The 16,139-nt window shown below is 47.1% G+C and overlaps 1 protein-coding gene across 4 annotated transcripts in view; it reads left to right on the top strand.

Annotated features, from left to right (window-relative positions):
* Positions 1 to 16,139, top strand: part of STK24 (serine/threonine kinase 24) — a 123,344-nt gene that overhangs the window by 43,773 nt on the left and 63,432 nt on the right. For 3 of the 4 annotated variants that reach the window (XM_045444605.1, XM_045444610.1, XM_045444618.1), the window contains one exon: positions 7,890 to 8,120. In XM_045444605.1, the coding sequence (XP_045300561.1) occupies positions 7,890 to 8,120 (231 nt within the window). Of the gene's footprint in view, positions 1 to 6,034; positions 6,128 to 7,889; positions 8,121 to 16,139 lie in introns of those variants that run through there. The other variant, XM_045444596.1, reaches the window with a different exon arrangement.

Raw genomic sequence — 16,139 nt, 5'->3', positions numbered from 1 at the left:
AGGAATGCTCTGTAAGTGGAATCATACACTATGCAGCCCTTGGTGTTTGTAGACCGTGTTGAGAAGGTGGGCGATGGGAGGATCGGTGGGGGTGGGGGCAGAAAAGTGGGGTAAGGAAGGAGCCGTGAGGTTCAGATTTCACAGTTGAGTGTGACTTCGGTCTCCAGATGACGCGTTGTCCTCAGCTGTTCTAAGCAGCAGAGGAAAACCATGGGCTCTCTGGAAGCTGAAATCTGCCAACAGGTTTTGGAAGGTTGCGTAGTGGGTCAGTGGGAGGCACACCCGCTGTCGAGTCAGGCAGGGGGCTCCGCGCGGAGAGACGTCTCAGAAGGGTGATGTGTACGGTTTGGAGGGAGGGATGGAAGAGGAGTTGGGGTGCCGGAATTTGCAGCTTTGGCAATGGTGGGCGGTAACACTAGTGGCGTTGGAGCACGGGGTGGCAGAGCCGGGCAGATAGGGAAGGGAAATGACAGCAGCCAGGGCGGAGGCGGGTTGGGGGTGGGGTGCATCTGGCTGGCTTGTAGGTGCAGCTGAGTGCCTGTCGGGCTGCCTTGGTGGTGGCCGCCTGAGGTGGTGGCAGGGTGGGGGTGGGGAGCAGGACTCGAGGCTGAGCTCAGCTGCCAGACGGATGCTTCCCTGGTCCAGAGGTGGGGACGGGGCATGCCTGCCACGGACTCCCCCTCCCCATCCAGCGTTCCCTCTGACGCTGTAGGGGTAGTAATGTAACAAGTAGCAAGCGTTCGAACATATCAAACTTGGCTCCTTTTTCTCTTTCTGGAGAAACAAAGAGAAAAGCTTGGCTTTAACCCAGAGCGGTGTAGTACGGCACGGCTGTGCGAGCGGTCTAAAGCCAAGGAGCTTTGAAAGTTGATTAGTAATGCCAGATGCGTGTTTCGTTGCCAGAAATGATCCAAATAAAACAGCAAGAGCTATTCAGGTTTAAAAATACAGAATACTTGTCATCGTAGAACTATTTTAATGAATTCTCTCGAGGGATTATGAAATACAGTGAATTGTTGCAGAAGCCTGAACTTCAGAAGGACACAACCCTGCAGTGTCTCAGAGTCTTGGAGCGGGGAGGACGTTGCCCACGTGGCATTTCTTTCCAGAGGAATCTTGAAGGTGCAGGTGGCCTGTGCAACACTACTGCTGTGGATGTGTTTGTTCGTTACAAACCGGGGCTGGTAGGAGATCCTGGCTTTTGGGGTAGCTGGTCACCCTGAAACTTCCAGGTCTTGATCAGTGAGAAACTTCGGTGAAACCATTGACTCTGGATTCACCTGGGGCACTTTCCCTGGTGGCTTTTTGGCTCTTCCCACAATCCTTGAGCCTGAAGGTTTTCTGGGCTTGTGGGGGTAGGGCTTTGGAGCATTTTTAGAGTCCAGACTTGTGTCCCATCCTTGCATCTGAGGGAATGCGTCTTCCAGTTATTTTGGTATGTTCTCAGGGATCCTGACCTAATATGAGGAAGTACAACACAGGCTCCGGTTTCCCTAGATCTTGTAATTAAAAACAGGCAAGCCGAGGCGTGAGTGCCCAGGAAGGTCCAGGATTTAGCTAAGGTTTAATGGGGCAGGCGGCCTGGTGTCGTTAGGAAGGAAGGGTGATGGGAAAGAGAATAAGGCAGCCAGAAGTGGAATCCAAGTGTGGTTTCCCGGACGTTTCTGGACGCAGCGGTGGAGGTTTCAAGGGGGCTGGAGAGCCGGGCCTGGAGAAGAGCCCTCTCTGCTGGAGAACCTAAGTGCGGGCCTCGTGCTCTCCGTGAGTCACAGTAGTGCTTGTATCTGGAGACGCTGTCATTTCTGCTGTTACTTTTCTATCCCCTTGACCCCTCCCTCAGGAGGAAACAGACTTTTAGATGCTGCTAATGGGGTCATAGGGTTTAGCAAACATGTAAATGAGATTCTTGCTCTTCCATCAGGAGAAGCCTCGCCTTCCTTCATTCCCTCGGAATGAGGGTCTCTAGGTCAGCAGCGTGGGTGGTAATTTTCCCGGACGCACCTAATTGGTCTTTCTGAGCGACGAGTCCGGGAGCTGAGGGGTGGGATGTTTCTGTGCAGGCAGGACCCCACCTGGGGCTCCCGCCCCCCCCCCCCCCCCCCGCCATGTTGATCCAGGAGAGGCGAGTGCTGGCAGGAGGGTCCCGACCTGCCCCTGCTTCAGAGAACGCTGTGCCACTGCGTGTCCTGGCTCCTGCCCACGACCTGGCTGGGACTCCAGCAGCGGGGGCCCTGCTGCCTGTCAGGCAGGTGGCATAGGTGGGTTGAGGCTCTGGCAGGCCTTTCTCGTCTGGGATGAAGGCCAGTGCTTCGTTCACCATAAACCTTTCTGAACAGAAAGTCCTCAAGGCGGCTGCAGAGTGGGCACCTCTTCTACCAGAGAAATCCACTTTGCTCGTAGAACAGATGCCGGCAACAGAATCTTGACGTTCCTCTTTGAACTAGGCCATCGTTGCCACTGGTTTTCTTCTGACTGTGTGATAATGAATTGCCAAAAGGCAAGGGACCCTGCTTGTGTAGTCCCCTGCTGTCACCGAATTAGCAGATGTCTTCCTTCGTACCAGGGACGGTTTGTAGCCTGGTTTACAGCTGCCGACACCGTGGCAGAGAGTGGGGAATGACACCCCACCCTCGAGCAGATGTGAGACAAAGCAGCTGCCTCGGACAGTACGGGCTTCGGGGAAAAGGGCTTTGGGGAAGGTGGTCGAAGTGCGGTGTGAACAGCCGACTTAAACGAGGCCAAAGGGAGTTCAGGCGGTGTATCACAATGAAACATCCTCCAGAGTATAGAACGTCCATCTGTACCTGCTTCCCTCTCCCAGGATGGACACTTTTCTCCTGCAGTGATCTGTGATCTCTGTTGACTTTGTCAGCTATCGTTGTGTGACATCACTCTAGAGCTTTGGTCCTAAGACAACGATGATTTAGTGTTTCTCATGATTCCTGGCATTGACTAGGGGTGGCGGCGGGCCAGGGGGTGGGGGTGGGGGGTCCTGCAGGCCTCGCCTGGGCTCATTCACATGTCTGTGGTCAGCTGGAGAACTGGCTGGCTGCAGTTGGCCTGGGTGTGAGGCTAGTGACTTCTCCATGTGACCTCTTCCGCAGGCTAGCCCAGGCCCGTTTTTGTGCTGACGGAGGCATTGCAAGAGGGCAAGGCAAACACTGCAGGGCCTCTTAAGGTTTGACCTTGGAAATAGCACAGCATCACAGGAAATCCTCAAGGCCAGTCCTGGTTCAAGCCACCTCTTGGTGGGAGCGAGTGGTATAATGGCTTTGGGGTGTGGACATAGGAGGATGGAGTTGTTACTGGAATTACCAGCTTGCCTCTGTCCCCAAGGATTCGTGTCCCTCACACCTGTAGGATGTATTCCTCTCCCATTTTTGCCCGTCCTTTGTGGCACAGCATTGGCCTGAAAATCTGTGCCCTGCCTGCCTCAGCTAAGGATGACTGCAGCAGGGCCACTAGGTTATAGCTCCTTAGGTATGGTTCCTCTTTTTTTTTTTTTTAAGTTTATTTTTGAGAGAGACAGAGCACAAGCAGGGGAGGGGCGGAGAGAGGGGGAGACACAGAATCTGAAGCAGGCTCCAGGCTCTGAGAGGTCAGCACAGAGCCTGACACAGGGCTTGAACTCACGAACCGCGAAGTCATGACTTGAGCCGAAGTCAGATGCTCAACCGACTGAGCCCCCCACGTGCCCCTAGGTCTGGCTCCTCTTGATTCAGAGAGCTGTGAATTGAAAAGACACCCCTCAAAAACAAACACACAAACATGGCAAGGTGGGAACAAGGTAACTGTTCAAAGGGGGGGGCGGGTAGTGAGCAGCATACAGCAGTAAACTGTCCCCAGCAGCTCTGGAGTCTAGCCCAGCACATGCCGTCTGGGCATCAGTTGTGGTGTCAGTCATTGGTGGTGAGTAACCAGCCCACCAAAACTGGGTGGTTCAAAACAGCAGATTTATTACATCTCATGATTCTGTGGGTTGACTGGGCAGTGGACTGGCCTCTACTGGGCACTGTCAGGTGGTTGCAGGGAGCAGGTGGCCGGGGCTGAGGCTGGATGGCGGAGGGTGATCTGACCTGGTCTGCGTGCAGAGGCTGAAGCGGGTCCCTCCCACACGCTTCCATTCCCAGCCTCGCTGGCCCTTTTGGGGCCTAGGTTTAGAAACCGCATTCTGTTGCCAGAACACGGGTCTGGATCCGCCCAGATTCCAGGATGGGGATGTGGGCTCTCTCTTGCTGGGAGGAGTGCCAGTCACATCGTAGATGGGCGTGAACATAGACGTGATGAATTGTTTGGTTATTTTGGTAGTAGGCTCCCACGCTATCATCCCCTCCATTGTAGGAGTTTGGATACGTTTTTGTTGGCTTCGTTTTCTATTCATTCTTGAAAAGGAAATGTCACTGTTTTTTCTTAGTCTGGGGGTGGGAGACTTAGCAGAGGGTTGTCAGGTTAGCTAACCTAAAACAAGTCACATCTTCGTGGCACATCACCTTGTCAAGGCTGCTCTCCTTCTTTCCCCAGATTTCCTGACCGTTGTGGTTCTGTATCACCTGGGCACACTCTGATTCTTGGGCCCCACACCAGATTTGCTGAACCAGAAATTCCAGGGGTGGGCCAGGCAGTCTGTGCTCTAACACGTCTGCCAGGTGATTCCGATGCCCCTGAGACTTGAGAATCGCTGTTCCTGCAGATTCGTTTTTGTTTTTTAATTTTTAAAAAATGTTTATTATTGAGAGAGACAGAGAGAGTGTGTGTGTGTGTGTGAGAGAGAGAGAGAGAGAGAGAGAGAGCAGGGGTGGGGCAGAGAGAGAGGGAGACACAGAGTCTAAAGCAGGCTCCAGACTCTGAGGTGTCAGCACAGACCCTGATGCGGGGATGCAGGGCTCGAACTCACCAATTGTGAGATCATGACCTGAGCTGAAGTCGGCCGCTTAACTGAGGCACCCAGGTGCCCCCATTCCTGCAAATTCTTACTGCCACTTCCTTACCCTTGTAAGCCAGAGATATGGTCCCCCTCCCCTACTTTCTTGGACTCTCTGTCCCTGTCTGAATTAGGGTATTCTTCGTAGTATCTACTCCCCCTAGATTGTGTTTGTGTCAGTGTAAGGCTGGGGCTTTCTTATTACTCAGGGGACCTTTATTGGCCAGCAGTCATTGTGCCCGGGCACGTGGGCACAGCAGTGAAAAACATGGTCCCTCAGTTCCCTCAGCTTATGGTCTGGTGAAGGAGCTAGTGTGCTCTGGGAGGACGGCCAGTTCAGTAGGGCGATGACCAATTCAGTTCACGTATGTTGTGCTTGAGATGTCCAGGTAGAAATATGTATCTAGTAACTGATCCGAGGAATTAAAATTCAAAAGGCGAGGCTGGCGCTAGCATTTTGAAAGTTACCGTATACACGATAGTTTAAAAACAGTTCTTCCTCAAAGGTGTTGGGGTTTTTTAAAAACATGGGTTGTGTACTCTTGCCCCGTGTATGACTGAGAATGTTTTGGGCATCTCCCAAGCATCCCAGGTAATTCTGACCAGCCGGGTTTGGGGAACCTGGTATCAAACCTTGAAACTATACTGGGAGAACGAGTAGAGAAGGGCTGGGAGGCCAGCGTGGAGCCACGGGGAGAATACCTGTGATTCGGCCGCGTGGGTAGAGTCTGTGGGAAGACTCCTCTGGAACTAGGGCCTGGGGAGGAGACGAGTGGAGGGCAGGGTTTAGATGCCAGGGGACTGGAAAGTTCCCAGAGGGAGGGCTTCGTGGAGGAGGTTCAGATCCGGCACTGCGCCACCCGAAGCCAGAGCCAGACTGCAGCGGTGACCCGCGAGGGGCGGGGCGACTGACTGGTCGCGGGGACTTGCAGGGAACTCTCAAGGAAGGAGAGAGTGGAGGAGGAGGGTGACCAGAGAGGCCAGGTGGTTTTGTTTTTGTTTTTGTTTTCTTTTAATGGGAGAAACTGGATCCGTCCGCCAAGGGCGAAGGGTCTGTAGAGAGGGCTGAACGGAAGAGGGAGCGACGAAGGGGGCTACTGATGAAGCCACATCCTGGGGGACAGAAGGATGGACTCAAAAGCTCAGCGTTTAGGATTGGCCTTGAGGAAAAGGAGGGCCACCCCCCCTCATCATGGAGGGAAGGAGGTAAGGGAAGGGGTTTGCAAATAGGGGTTTCTAGCTGCTGTAAATGGACGTGGTCTCTCTCCTGTTCCTTTTTCCTGGCGACCGCAGGACGCGTTTCTTGCTTCCTTTGCTCATTTTTACTGAGAGGGTTGGTGGGTTTTGTGAGCTTTTATAGTTTGGTGTGCATTCTCAGAAACGGGACCTCTCTGGGGTCCCTGAGACCACCCACGACCATCAGTTTGCCCAGGCGTTACTGGGGTATGTGATTTCCACAGGGCTCATGCTGGCACAGCAGCACCTCCACATCGGGGTCCGGCTGGCTGGGCTCCAGCTCGTGCTTGGAACTCTTTGTGTTTCCCCGTGGGAACAAGTTACCGGTTAGCGCCTGGTTAGCCCGCAGAGCTCGTTCTGACAGTGCAGCTGAAATGCTGTGATTCTGTCTCTCCCCTCTTTACTCTCTGCCCCTCCCCCCATAGTCCTCTCCTTGTGCCTGTTACTCTCCCGCCTCTTTAGCCCCCCTCCTTCACCATCTTACTCCCTTTTCCATATTTCAGTTTCTTACAAGGACTGGGAGACTTTGAGGGGGGCCCGGTGTCCTCTTGCTCACGTACACGGAGGGAAGGTGTGTAAGGTGGCGGCTCGCCTGGTCCTCTCCTGCTCTGTGGGGTTTCAGGTGATGCCAGCAGCGTTTTGGGCTGGGCACTTCCTTGTGCCGAGATATGCAGCATCCTCAGGTCTCTTTGCTGAATGTCAGTCTCGCCCCTCGGTTTGTGACAAACACCGCCTCATACCATTTTCAGACATCCCCTGGGGATGACAGGGTGTTGCCCATTGAGAATTCAGCTGCTCATACCTCTGTGGTCAGGAAGCCGTTAGGATGGGTGCCAGAGTCCCTACATCTGGGCCCCTTGGAAACGTACGCTGTGTGTGTTCGTGCGATCCTGTTGGTGGTTAAGAGCTGTCGCAGGGATTTCAAGGAGGTAATGTTAACAAGACAAAAGAAATCAGGTTCTTCTTGTTTTCTGGGATCTGGTTAAAATATTTAGGCTGTAAGTGAAGATGCATAGGACTGTATTTGTTGGACTTTAAAACATGGCCTCTTGGGGCGCCTGGGTGGCGCAGTCGGTTAAGCGTCCGACTTCAGCCAGGTCATGATCTCGCGGTCCGTGAGTTCGAGCCCCGCATCAGGCTCTGGGCTGATGGCTCAGAGCCTGGAGCCTGTTTCCGATTCTGTGTCTCCCTCTCTCTCTGCCCCTCCCCCGTTCATGCTCTGTCTCTCTCTGTCCCAAAAATAAATAAATGTTGAAAAAAAAAAATTAAAAAAAAAAAAAAATAAAACATGGCCTCTTAGGAAACGATTAACTACTACTTAACCTAAATTTAGTATATACCAACCTGCACTTAGAAATTTTGAGCGGGGGTAGGGGGGGGGGAAGGAAGGGAGAAAAGTGGAATATTTGCTTGAACGAGTGTTTTTCAATAAATCCATATAATATGTTCAAATAAGTGTTTGGGTTTTTATTTAATTATGCAAATGTTGGAGCCTTTCCCAGTTGTTATAATGTGGGTTATACTTATTTGCACACTTGCCGTGTTTCATAGAGGTGAGGCTTAGAAGTCTCTGTGTCCTGAATGTGAGGAACTGTGGTCACAACCAGCGTGACCCTTAAGAAAATGGATCAGTCCTTGGAAGACCGTGTTGTGTATGTTATGAGTAAAAGGAAAAATCAGTTCCCATACTGTGAGTTATTGAAGTCTCCCTTCTTTTCCTTCTCTTCTACAGAACCTGAAAGCAGATCCAGAAGAGCTTTTTACAAAACTGGAGAAAATTGGAAAGGGCTCTTTTGGTGAGGTGTTCAAAGGCATTGACCTTCGGACTCAGAAAGTGGTTGCCATAAAAATCATTGATCTGGAAGAAGCTGAAGATGAGATAGAGGACATTCAACAAGAAATCACAGTGCTGAGTCAGTGTGACAGTCCATACGTAACCAAATATTATGGATCCTACCTGAAGGTAAGGCCTGAAAATAAGCGCGTGATTTTCCGTGACGCAGCGCTTGACCGAGCTGGAGTGGCATACATAAAGGTCGTCAGTAGCACAGCAGGCTTTCAGAGGAAGGAGAAATGTTCTGACCTTAGCAGTCAAAAGAACCTGGTGTTGATAGTTTTATCATCTTAAATGTCACCTATAGAAATATATTCTGGTTAAAGCGTGTGTTGAAATTCCCTTTCAAACAGGAAAGCGTATTTTTGAGCAGGACTTGGTCACCAGAGACACATTGATTATGAAGGTATTGTAACTGACAACCATGAATTTACCTAATTTTAGCATGGTGAAAACTCGTGCTAACCTAAGAATATTAGCCTTTTGATAGTCTCACTGATCAACTGTAGTTTAATGCTGTTTTAAATAACTGCTGGAACTGATAATATTTTGTGAACTACTTTATCTATATTTGACTTTGAAGAATTCTAGGGAAGTAAATAATTACTTAAAAGAGTTGTGATACAGCACTACAAATTGTCCTTGATTTCACCTTGTCCTGTAAGTAGGAAAAAGAAGAGCATTAAAAATCGTTTTCCAGTCCAGCATGGAACCATTTTAGATGTTGTAGGGCACTCCTGCCGCCCCGCTGAGAAAGTAGAAGACTGTCGCTTGTGTTTCAACTTCCTTGGCCTGTGCCTGTTTACTGACCTTAGCAATGTAGTATCTTCCCAGACGGAGTTTTGGAAATGTTTAAGAATTGGTGAACAAAAATTCTAAAATAACCCTTGGGGAAACCAACACTTCCTAGGTAGAAAGAACTACTTCCTGAGAGAGGCAGCGGTGAGCCCAGATAATGCACGGCCGTGCTTCCTCCTGCCCTGGGTTTATCCTCTAAAATCTTCATGGGGTAGCGTGCACAGTACACGCTTTGATTTTGTGGAAATGTGATAATAAGGTATAAGCGGAAGGATGGCCAACTTGAGAACCATCGATTCACTTAAAATGAATATTTAATGAAATAAAAATTGAGCAGTAATCCGGTTTTCTTATTTTGGCAATATGGCATAGGTCCAATGGCAAAGGATGGCCCGGAGGATGGTCATAGGTCAAATGCAGCGTTTTGAAATGGAAAGATTTAAGTTTTGGAGTCCTATGTCTTGGACTTGTATCTTGTCTTCGTGTATGGCCTTGAGCAAGTTTGTTTGGTTTTTAAAAAAATTCCCTGCTTCCTCCTTTGTAAAATGGAAAATTATGGTATATACATTTCACGGTTGCAAAGATTAAATGGTATCAAGACCGTGTAAAAATAACCTACCATGTGGTAGGTACTTAATGAGTGTTTGTTTCCTTCCTTAATTGATGAATTTATTCATACCTCATCTCTGAAGTAATCTAGCAGTGAAGGACATGCTCACTGAGGTCAAAGCAAGGAGGAGGAAGGACCCCAGTGATGACAGTGAATGTTGTGTGTGGGGGGGCGGGGCGGGTGCACATCCGTTTTCGGTCTCGAGAGGGCAGGAAGGGAAGCGCTATATGTTTTGATTCTCTTCCAAGAGAACACATGTGACTTGCATACGAGAAAGCAAAGGTCTTCTTGATCTTAAATTTCTACTGCGAAAAAACAAATAGTTAAAGAAACTCAACTTGAACTCTGCTGTATCACATAATATCCTTTGTGAAATGACTTCAACAGTAGTTTTATAGTAAATTCAGAGTTGGGTTTCCTGTGGTATGCTGGTGTTGTATTTTAATATGAATTATGGTACCTTCGGCAAAGGCAGGGTTGAAGATTCTCACAGATTTTTGGTGATTTATGCCAGCTATGGAAATAAAGGATCAGGGGTTCAAAAGTATCTTTTCAACCTCAGTTCTCCAGCACAATTTTTACTGGAATAGATTGCTTTATTATGGCCAAACATGGTGTTCACTGTACATATTTAGAGATTCCATCTGGTATGTCCTGTTCTTGCCTGAGTCACTAATTCTAGAGCATCCATTCCAAGTCAGCCTAACCTTGATCTAGAGTTGCCCAGTAAATTTGTTTGGTTAGCATAATGCCAGCTGCTAGAATAACCTCCCACATTTCTAATAGCGCACATCTGACAGAAGTTTATTTCTTGTTCCCTGGTAGTCCTGATTGATGAGTGGTTTTCCTCCAGTTTTGTAGGGATCCTAGTTTCTTCTGTCTTGGTCTTCCTTCTGTCTTCCATACATGGCTGTGCTCGTCTGCCTTAAGTCATCGTGAGGGCCAAAATGGAGGCTCCCGTGAGAAGTGTCCATGTGCACAGGCCTAGATAAAGAGCACATTCTTCCTGCCCACATTCCCCTGGCCAGAGCGCCACCACGCTGCCACACCTGACTCTGGAGAGGCTGGCAAATGGCGTCTCATCATGTGCGTCATGGAACAGGCAATGGGCTTGGTGCTCAAAGTCACTTACTCTGTAAAGGAAGTGGAGTAACTCATGGAGTGATTTTTTTCCACTGACTGTCTTCAGACAGGATGAAAAATTTGGATAACTTTGTCTAGAGTGTCTTATATTTTACTAGGCAGATTGTCTTTTAGAGACTATAACTGCCTCAAGAATGCCAAAAATAATAATCACCACCGTGAAACCTTGATTTCTTAAACCGTATAAGAGATGGACGATTCTGTCTAATTAAAAACATAAGGGACTTCTCTAGTTAAACAATATTGGCTGTTGTAAGTTGGGCAGAACATGAGTCCAGACCTGTGACTCTGTCCGCTGGCTCTCGTATAACAGAGTTCATGAAGTTCTTTGGCCCAGGGAAGATGCTCAGTGACAAGCCAGAGGCTCTTCTATCATCTTGGTAGGCTCATGAAGTTTAAGTTTGTATAGTCCTAACTGTCCAGTCAGATACAAAATAAATCGACACAAAAGATGAATGGGTCAATGGGTCTTTGACACTAAGTTGAAAATTCCTGTGCTCCCTGGTTTTTGTTGTCCTTTTAAAAGCTCCTCATGGCATTCAGAGGTAATATTCTTAATAAATAGTTCCTTAAGTGGTGATGGGAGAGAGGGCCTTCGACTTCACCTGATGTGAAGGACTTTCACATACCAAGATGGGGCAAAGAAGAAATGAGCAGAAACTAGTTTCTTCCTACTGGGTTAGCATTCAGAGGTCTCTAACTGTGTCAGTTTCAATCATCCGGTCCAGAAAAAGAGATTAAGAACAATAGGTAAGTAGTGGTCTGAATATACTGAATGTTACCGAAGATGAGGTGAGTGGAGTTGATTTCCACTTGGTGGCTGGGATCAAATCACAGAGCTTCAGTGTGGTGTGGCAAGTTTTCCCCCCAAAGATTAAAAACAAAAACAAGGTCAGATGAAGGAGCAGAGGGAATTAATTTCAGCAGTGAGAACTTGAGTTTCTTTTGATGAATCTGACGCCTGGATGGGTCCTTACAGGGTATTACTACACACCAAAGAAGATCTTCCTTTGTTGTAGTTTAGGGGTTTAATGTTAGGGAGATTAAACCAGTGAGGATATTTAATTAACCAGAAGCTTCTGTGTCCCAGCCATAAACCACTGGAATCTTATGTCACAAAAATACTATCCTCAAGGTCATAATAAAACTGTGTGTGTGCATGCATATGTGTGCGTGCAGGGGGTGATCTGGTTGGTGTGCAGAGAGAGAGAATTGTTTGGTTTTTTAGTTAGGCAGTAAGGGCACAGTAAGATCTTAACAGGGCATGATGATGTCACATAGGATTCTAAGCCTCTTCTTTTGCAGTGGTTACAAATTCTACTTATTCTGTTTAGCTGTACAGATCTCTCAGGTGTTTTGTTTTGTTTTGTTTTGCAGAAATAGGCAGATTATTAGAATCTCCACTTTGAGATTCACTTGGAATCAAAGCCAGGACTTTAGTCTTGGATCCTAGCATAGGTACTCGACTGTCAGGGTTTTTTTCTCCAGGCTGCTGACTTCCTGAGGATGAAAGACAGAAACATAACAGTTATCTTGCAGGATTACTGATCAAGATTGAGAACATATAAAGTGCCTGGCATATAGGAGACTTTTAGCAAGTGATGACTTAATTATTTTTTATTATTTAAAAATTTTTTTAATGTGTATTCATTTTTGAGGGAGGGAGGGAAGGAGGCAGGTGCTGAGAGACAGGGAGATGTAGAATCTGAAGCAGGCTCCAGGCTCTGAGGTGTCAGCACAGAGCCTGATGTGGGGCTCGAACTCCCAAACTGCGAGATCATGACCTGAGCTGAAGTCAGATGCTTAACCGACTGAGCCACCCAGGCGCCCCTTAATTATTTTTTTAATAAGAGATAAGATATCTGTGCCAGATGCTTCAAAATTCTAAAAATCAGGTTTGTCATTTTCTTTTATAATAAATTACTTAGTACTCTTCAAACATCAAGCTAGCGTAACCAGAGCAAATCAAGTGCAAGGCAAAAAAATCTAGAAAACAGAAAAGCTGTTTATCTTAGTTGTTTTTGTTGTAGTATTGATGCTAAGGAAACGTGTCCATGGAGTAGTTGTTTAATGTGGATTCACATCCCCAACGGAAGAGTTAGGTTTTTCTTCAGTTCCTAAAAATTTTTTGGGTAGTTTTACTCATCAGATTCACTAGAAAACTAATATGGAAAAGTCCCCTGATGAGTTTTAGAAAATTGACTACTCTGTGTAAATACAAATTCTCTGCTGGTAAAAGGATTGGCTGTGTCATGTACCTTACAAGTACACTTTTCAGTAATTTTTTAAGGGTTAAATTATTTTGACTTAAAATTTTTTTTATTAAAATTTTTAAAAATATTTATTTATTTTTGAGAAGGTGGGGGGAGGGACAGAGAGCGAGAGAGAGGGAGACACGGAATCCGAAGCAGGCTCCAGGCTCTGAGCTGTCAGCGCAGCCTGACTCAGGGTTCGAACCCACAAACTGAGATCATGACCTGAGCCAAAGTCGTCGGATGCTCGACTGACTGAGCCACCCGGGCACCCCATTTTGGTTTCTCATGTCTCTTTTTTTCTTCTTTCTTTTCCAAGGGGCGAATAGCAGCTCCTGATGAAATAGAAAAACCAATCATTTTGCCTTTAGGAAAAGAAGTAAAAGAAAAACGTATATTAATGGCGGTGTGTTTGTGAATGAGGCTGCTGGGTAGGCTACCATCCACCCACTTCTTAGGACTCCTTGTCCCAGTGTGACTGCTAATCGCCTCTCCCTTGACTTTCAGACACATCCAAGTTTAGATAACATAATCAGCCCATTACGCTTTATCTCCAGAAAGAAAGCAAAACAAAACTACAGTCTCTTTCTTCCCTGTATTGTATTATAATTTCATGATCTTTTTATCTCAGAGAAGAAATATTAATGTTGCTACATGATAATAAACATACCTGTTGGGACACGTCCGAATTTATCTTTACTCACACTTTTTCCCAAACTGCCCCATGGTAGATCCTGCTTTTGTTTTGACCTGGTTTCTGACATAGTTAGGAACACAGATGGGTTATTCAGTTTTGGGAAGCATTTGCGTTCAACATGTATGCCTGGTACGGGTACAAACTCTCTTACGCTGCAGGAATTCTCATTCAAGTGCATGGATTCCTTCTTGCTCATGTCTTCCCCACCCCTGAAGGCAGACGGTCCTGGCACATTCTCCTGGAGGTACAGAAAATAAGATACTATTGGTACAGTATGTGAGACGTGATTTGTAGCTTAATTGAACTTGAGTCAAAAAGGCAGGTTTAAAGGGCCAGAGAAGAGAGTCAGGACTCCTGTTTGGAGAAGTCCCTACGGAGCGTGGGACTTTCTGCGGTTGTGACAAAGAGCATGTGACATTGGGGCCCAGCCACCTAAATACAGTTCTTGCTGTACCTCTCGCCAGCTGCCCCATCATGTATCCGCCCACACTTCACGGTACCTGTGGCCATGTCTGGAGACGTTTTAGTTGTTGTTACTGGGGGATGCTGCTGCTGGCATCTGGCAGGGGGTGTGCACCAGGGATGCTACTACATGCCCTGCACTGCACGGGGACAGCCCCCACAACAAAGAATCACATGGCCCATGCGCCCATAGTGCCAGTGGTGAGAAAATGCTGCCCCGTGGAATGAACAGCGATCTTTTGTCTCCAGATGTATAGGTAGAAGGGATGGTATTTCTAGGGCTGGCATTGAGATTCTTGGAAATATCCCAAGGGGCATCTTGGACAGAGAGTCTCAGAGACCATGATTATGCCTGTGTGATTTTTATGGCCAGACCAGATTTTTGGGTTTTGTGAGCATCACCAGCAGGAGGTGTCCAAATTCGGGACAGTGATTTTATACGGCTTTGTATGCTAGGCTAAACTGTGCAGTGTCAGTGTTTTGGGGACAGTGGTATCCGAAAGATGCTTTTCTGGGTGACTTTTGTTCTGATAGAAGACAGGACAAAGGCTGTAGGATTCCTCAGGACATTATGGGCCAAAGAAGCTTGTTCACAGCAGGTATCATTTACCTAAATACTGTCTCTGAGCCTTTCTAGTCCGGTGTCCATTATATAAACTCTGCTGTTTTTAAACAAAGCAGTGGAGAGCAGTGCTGGTCTGGTTTCCCAGGGATGCAGTTCACCAGAGTGAGAGGGAGAAGTCCTTCCCCTCACTGACGGGTGTCTTCATGGGAAGTGTGAGTCTTCCTTGAGCACTTGCGGGCTTACTACAAAATTCATATCCCTGGGACATTAATTAATATCTGGACTAGTGCTGGATAACAGGAGGCCCTCATCTTTTTAACATTTTTCCATGTTTTCTGGCAGATTGATGACAACCAAGGTCAGAAGTTAATGCATGAAAAAGCAAGTGAGATGCTGTTACCTTGGTTGCTTTCTTTCCTTTTTTATTGGTGTATTGTAAGATGTTTTTAATTTTTTAACCCTTTTTGGTCACTTCTTTAAAGTTTATTTTTGAGAGAGAGATCACATAAGCGAGGGAAGGACAGACACACACACACACACACACACACACACACACACACAGAGACACACACAGAATCCAAAGCAGGCTCCAGGCTCTGAGCTGTCACTGCAGAATCCAATACGGGGCTCGAACCCAGGAACTGCGAGACCATGACCTGAGCTGAAGTCGGATGTCTAACCGACTGAGTCACCCAGGCGCCCTTTGGCCTCTGTTGTTTTTGAACCAGGAGCATCATTCTTGGTGCTAAGGCAGAGATCTTACTATAGCCTCTCTGAGCTTTAGGCTAACTGCCTAACCAATCAAGTGGCCTGTTTTATTCTGTTAAATCAAGCTTTGGTCATTTTCTTACTGGATTTCTTTTCACCTTTTCCATTTGGAGCTTTCCCCCCCCCCCTATTTTTCAGTTTGTGGCACCATCATCATTGATCTGTGTAAGACCCTGGTCTGTTCTGATTTGCTACGTTTCCTCCTTCATCCCCACTGCCTTTTTCTTTTGTAGCATAGGTTTTGATATGTCTTAGGATACGTGTGTCTTCAATAGATAAACATTTTGTGTACTGTGTATGAGTTTATTTTTCCCGATCACAGTTATTTTTCAAAATTTGCACAGTGAAAACTTTTTTAGATGTATAATTCTTACAGTTCTGTGCATCTTTACAGGCATATGGCTTCTTACGACCACCACGCATGGGACACAGGACAATCCCAGTATCCCAAAGAATTCCCCACCCACCCATCCCTCACCTCAACTCCTGGCATCCATTGATCTGTTTGTTGCCCCTGTGATTTGCATTTTCCAGAGCATCATATAAATGGAATCACACACCTTTGTTACTGGCTTCTTGCAGTTAGCATAATGCATTTGGGATTAATCCGTGTTTGTGCATGTTATCAGTTGTTTGTGCTTCTGTATTGTCGAGTGGTATACTTTTGTAATGATGTGCCATATTGGCCTGTCGAAGGGCAGTTGGGTGGTTTCCAGATTTTGGTGGTTGTGAATAACGTTGCTGTAAACACTCACATACAGTTTTTATATGAACATAAGTTTTCCTTTCTCAAGGGTAAATACTAGAAGTAGGATTGCTGGGTCATATGGTAAGTGTATGTTTGATTTTCTAC

Source organism: Leopardus geoffroyi, chromosome A1 (genome assembly GCF_018350155.1).
Source record: "Leopardus geoffroyi isolate Oge1 chromosome A1, O.geoffroyi_Oge1_pat1.0, whole genome shotgun sequence".
NCBI lineage: Eukaryota > Metazoa > Chordata > Mammalia > Carnivora > Felidae > Leopardus > Leopardus geoffroyi.
The sequence above is the reverse complement of the archived record's forward strand: the minus strand, read 5'-3'. Positions and strand labels throughout refer to the sequence as shown.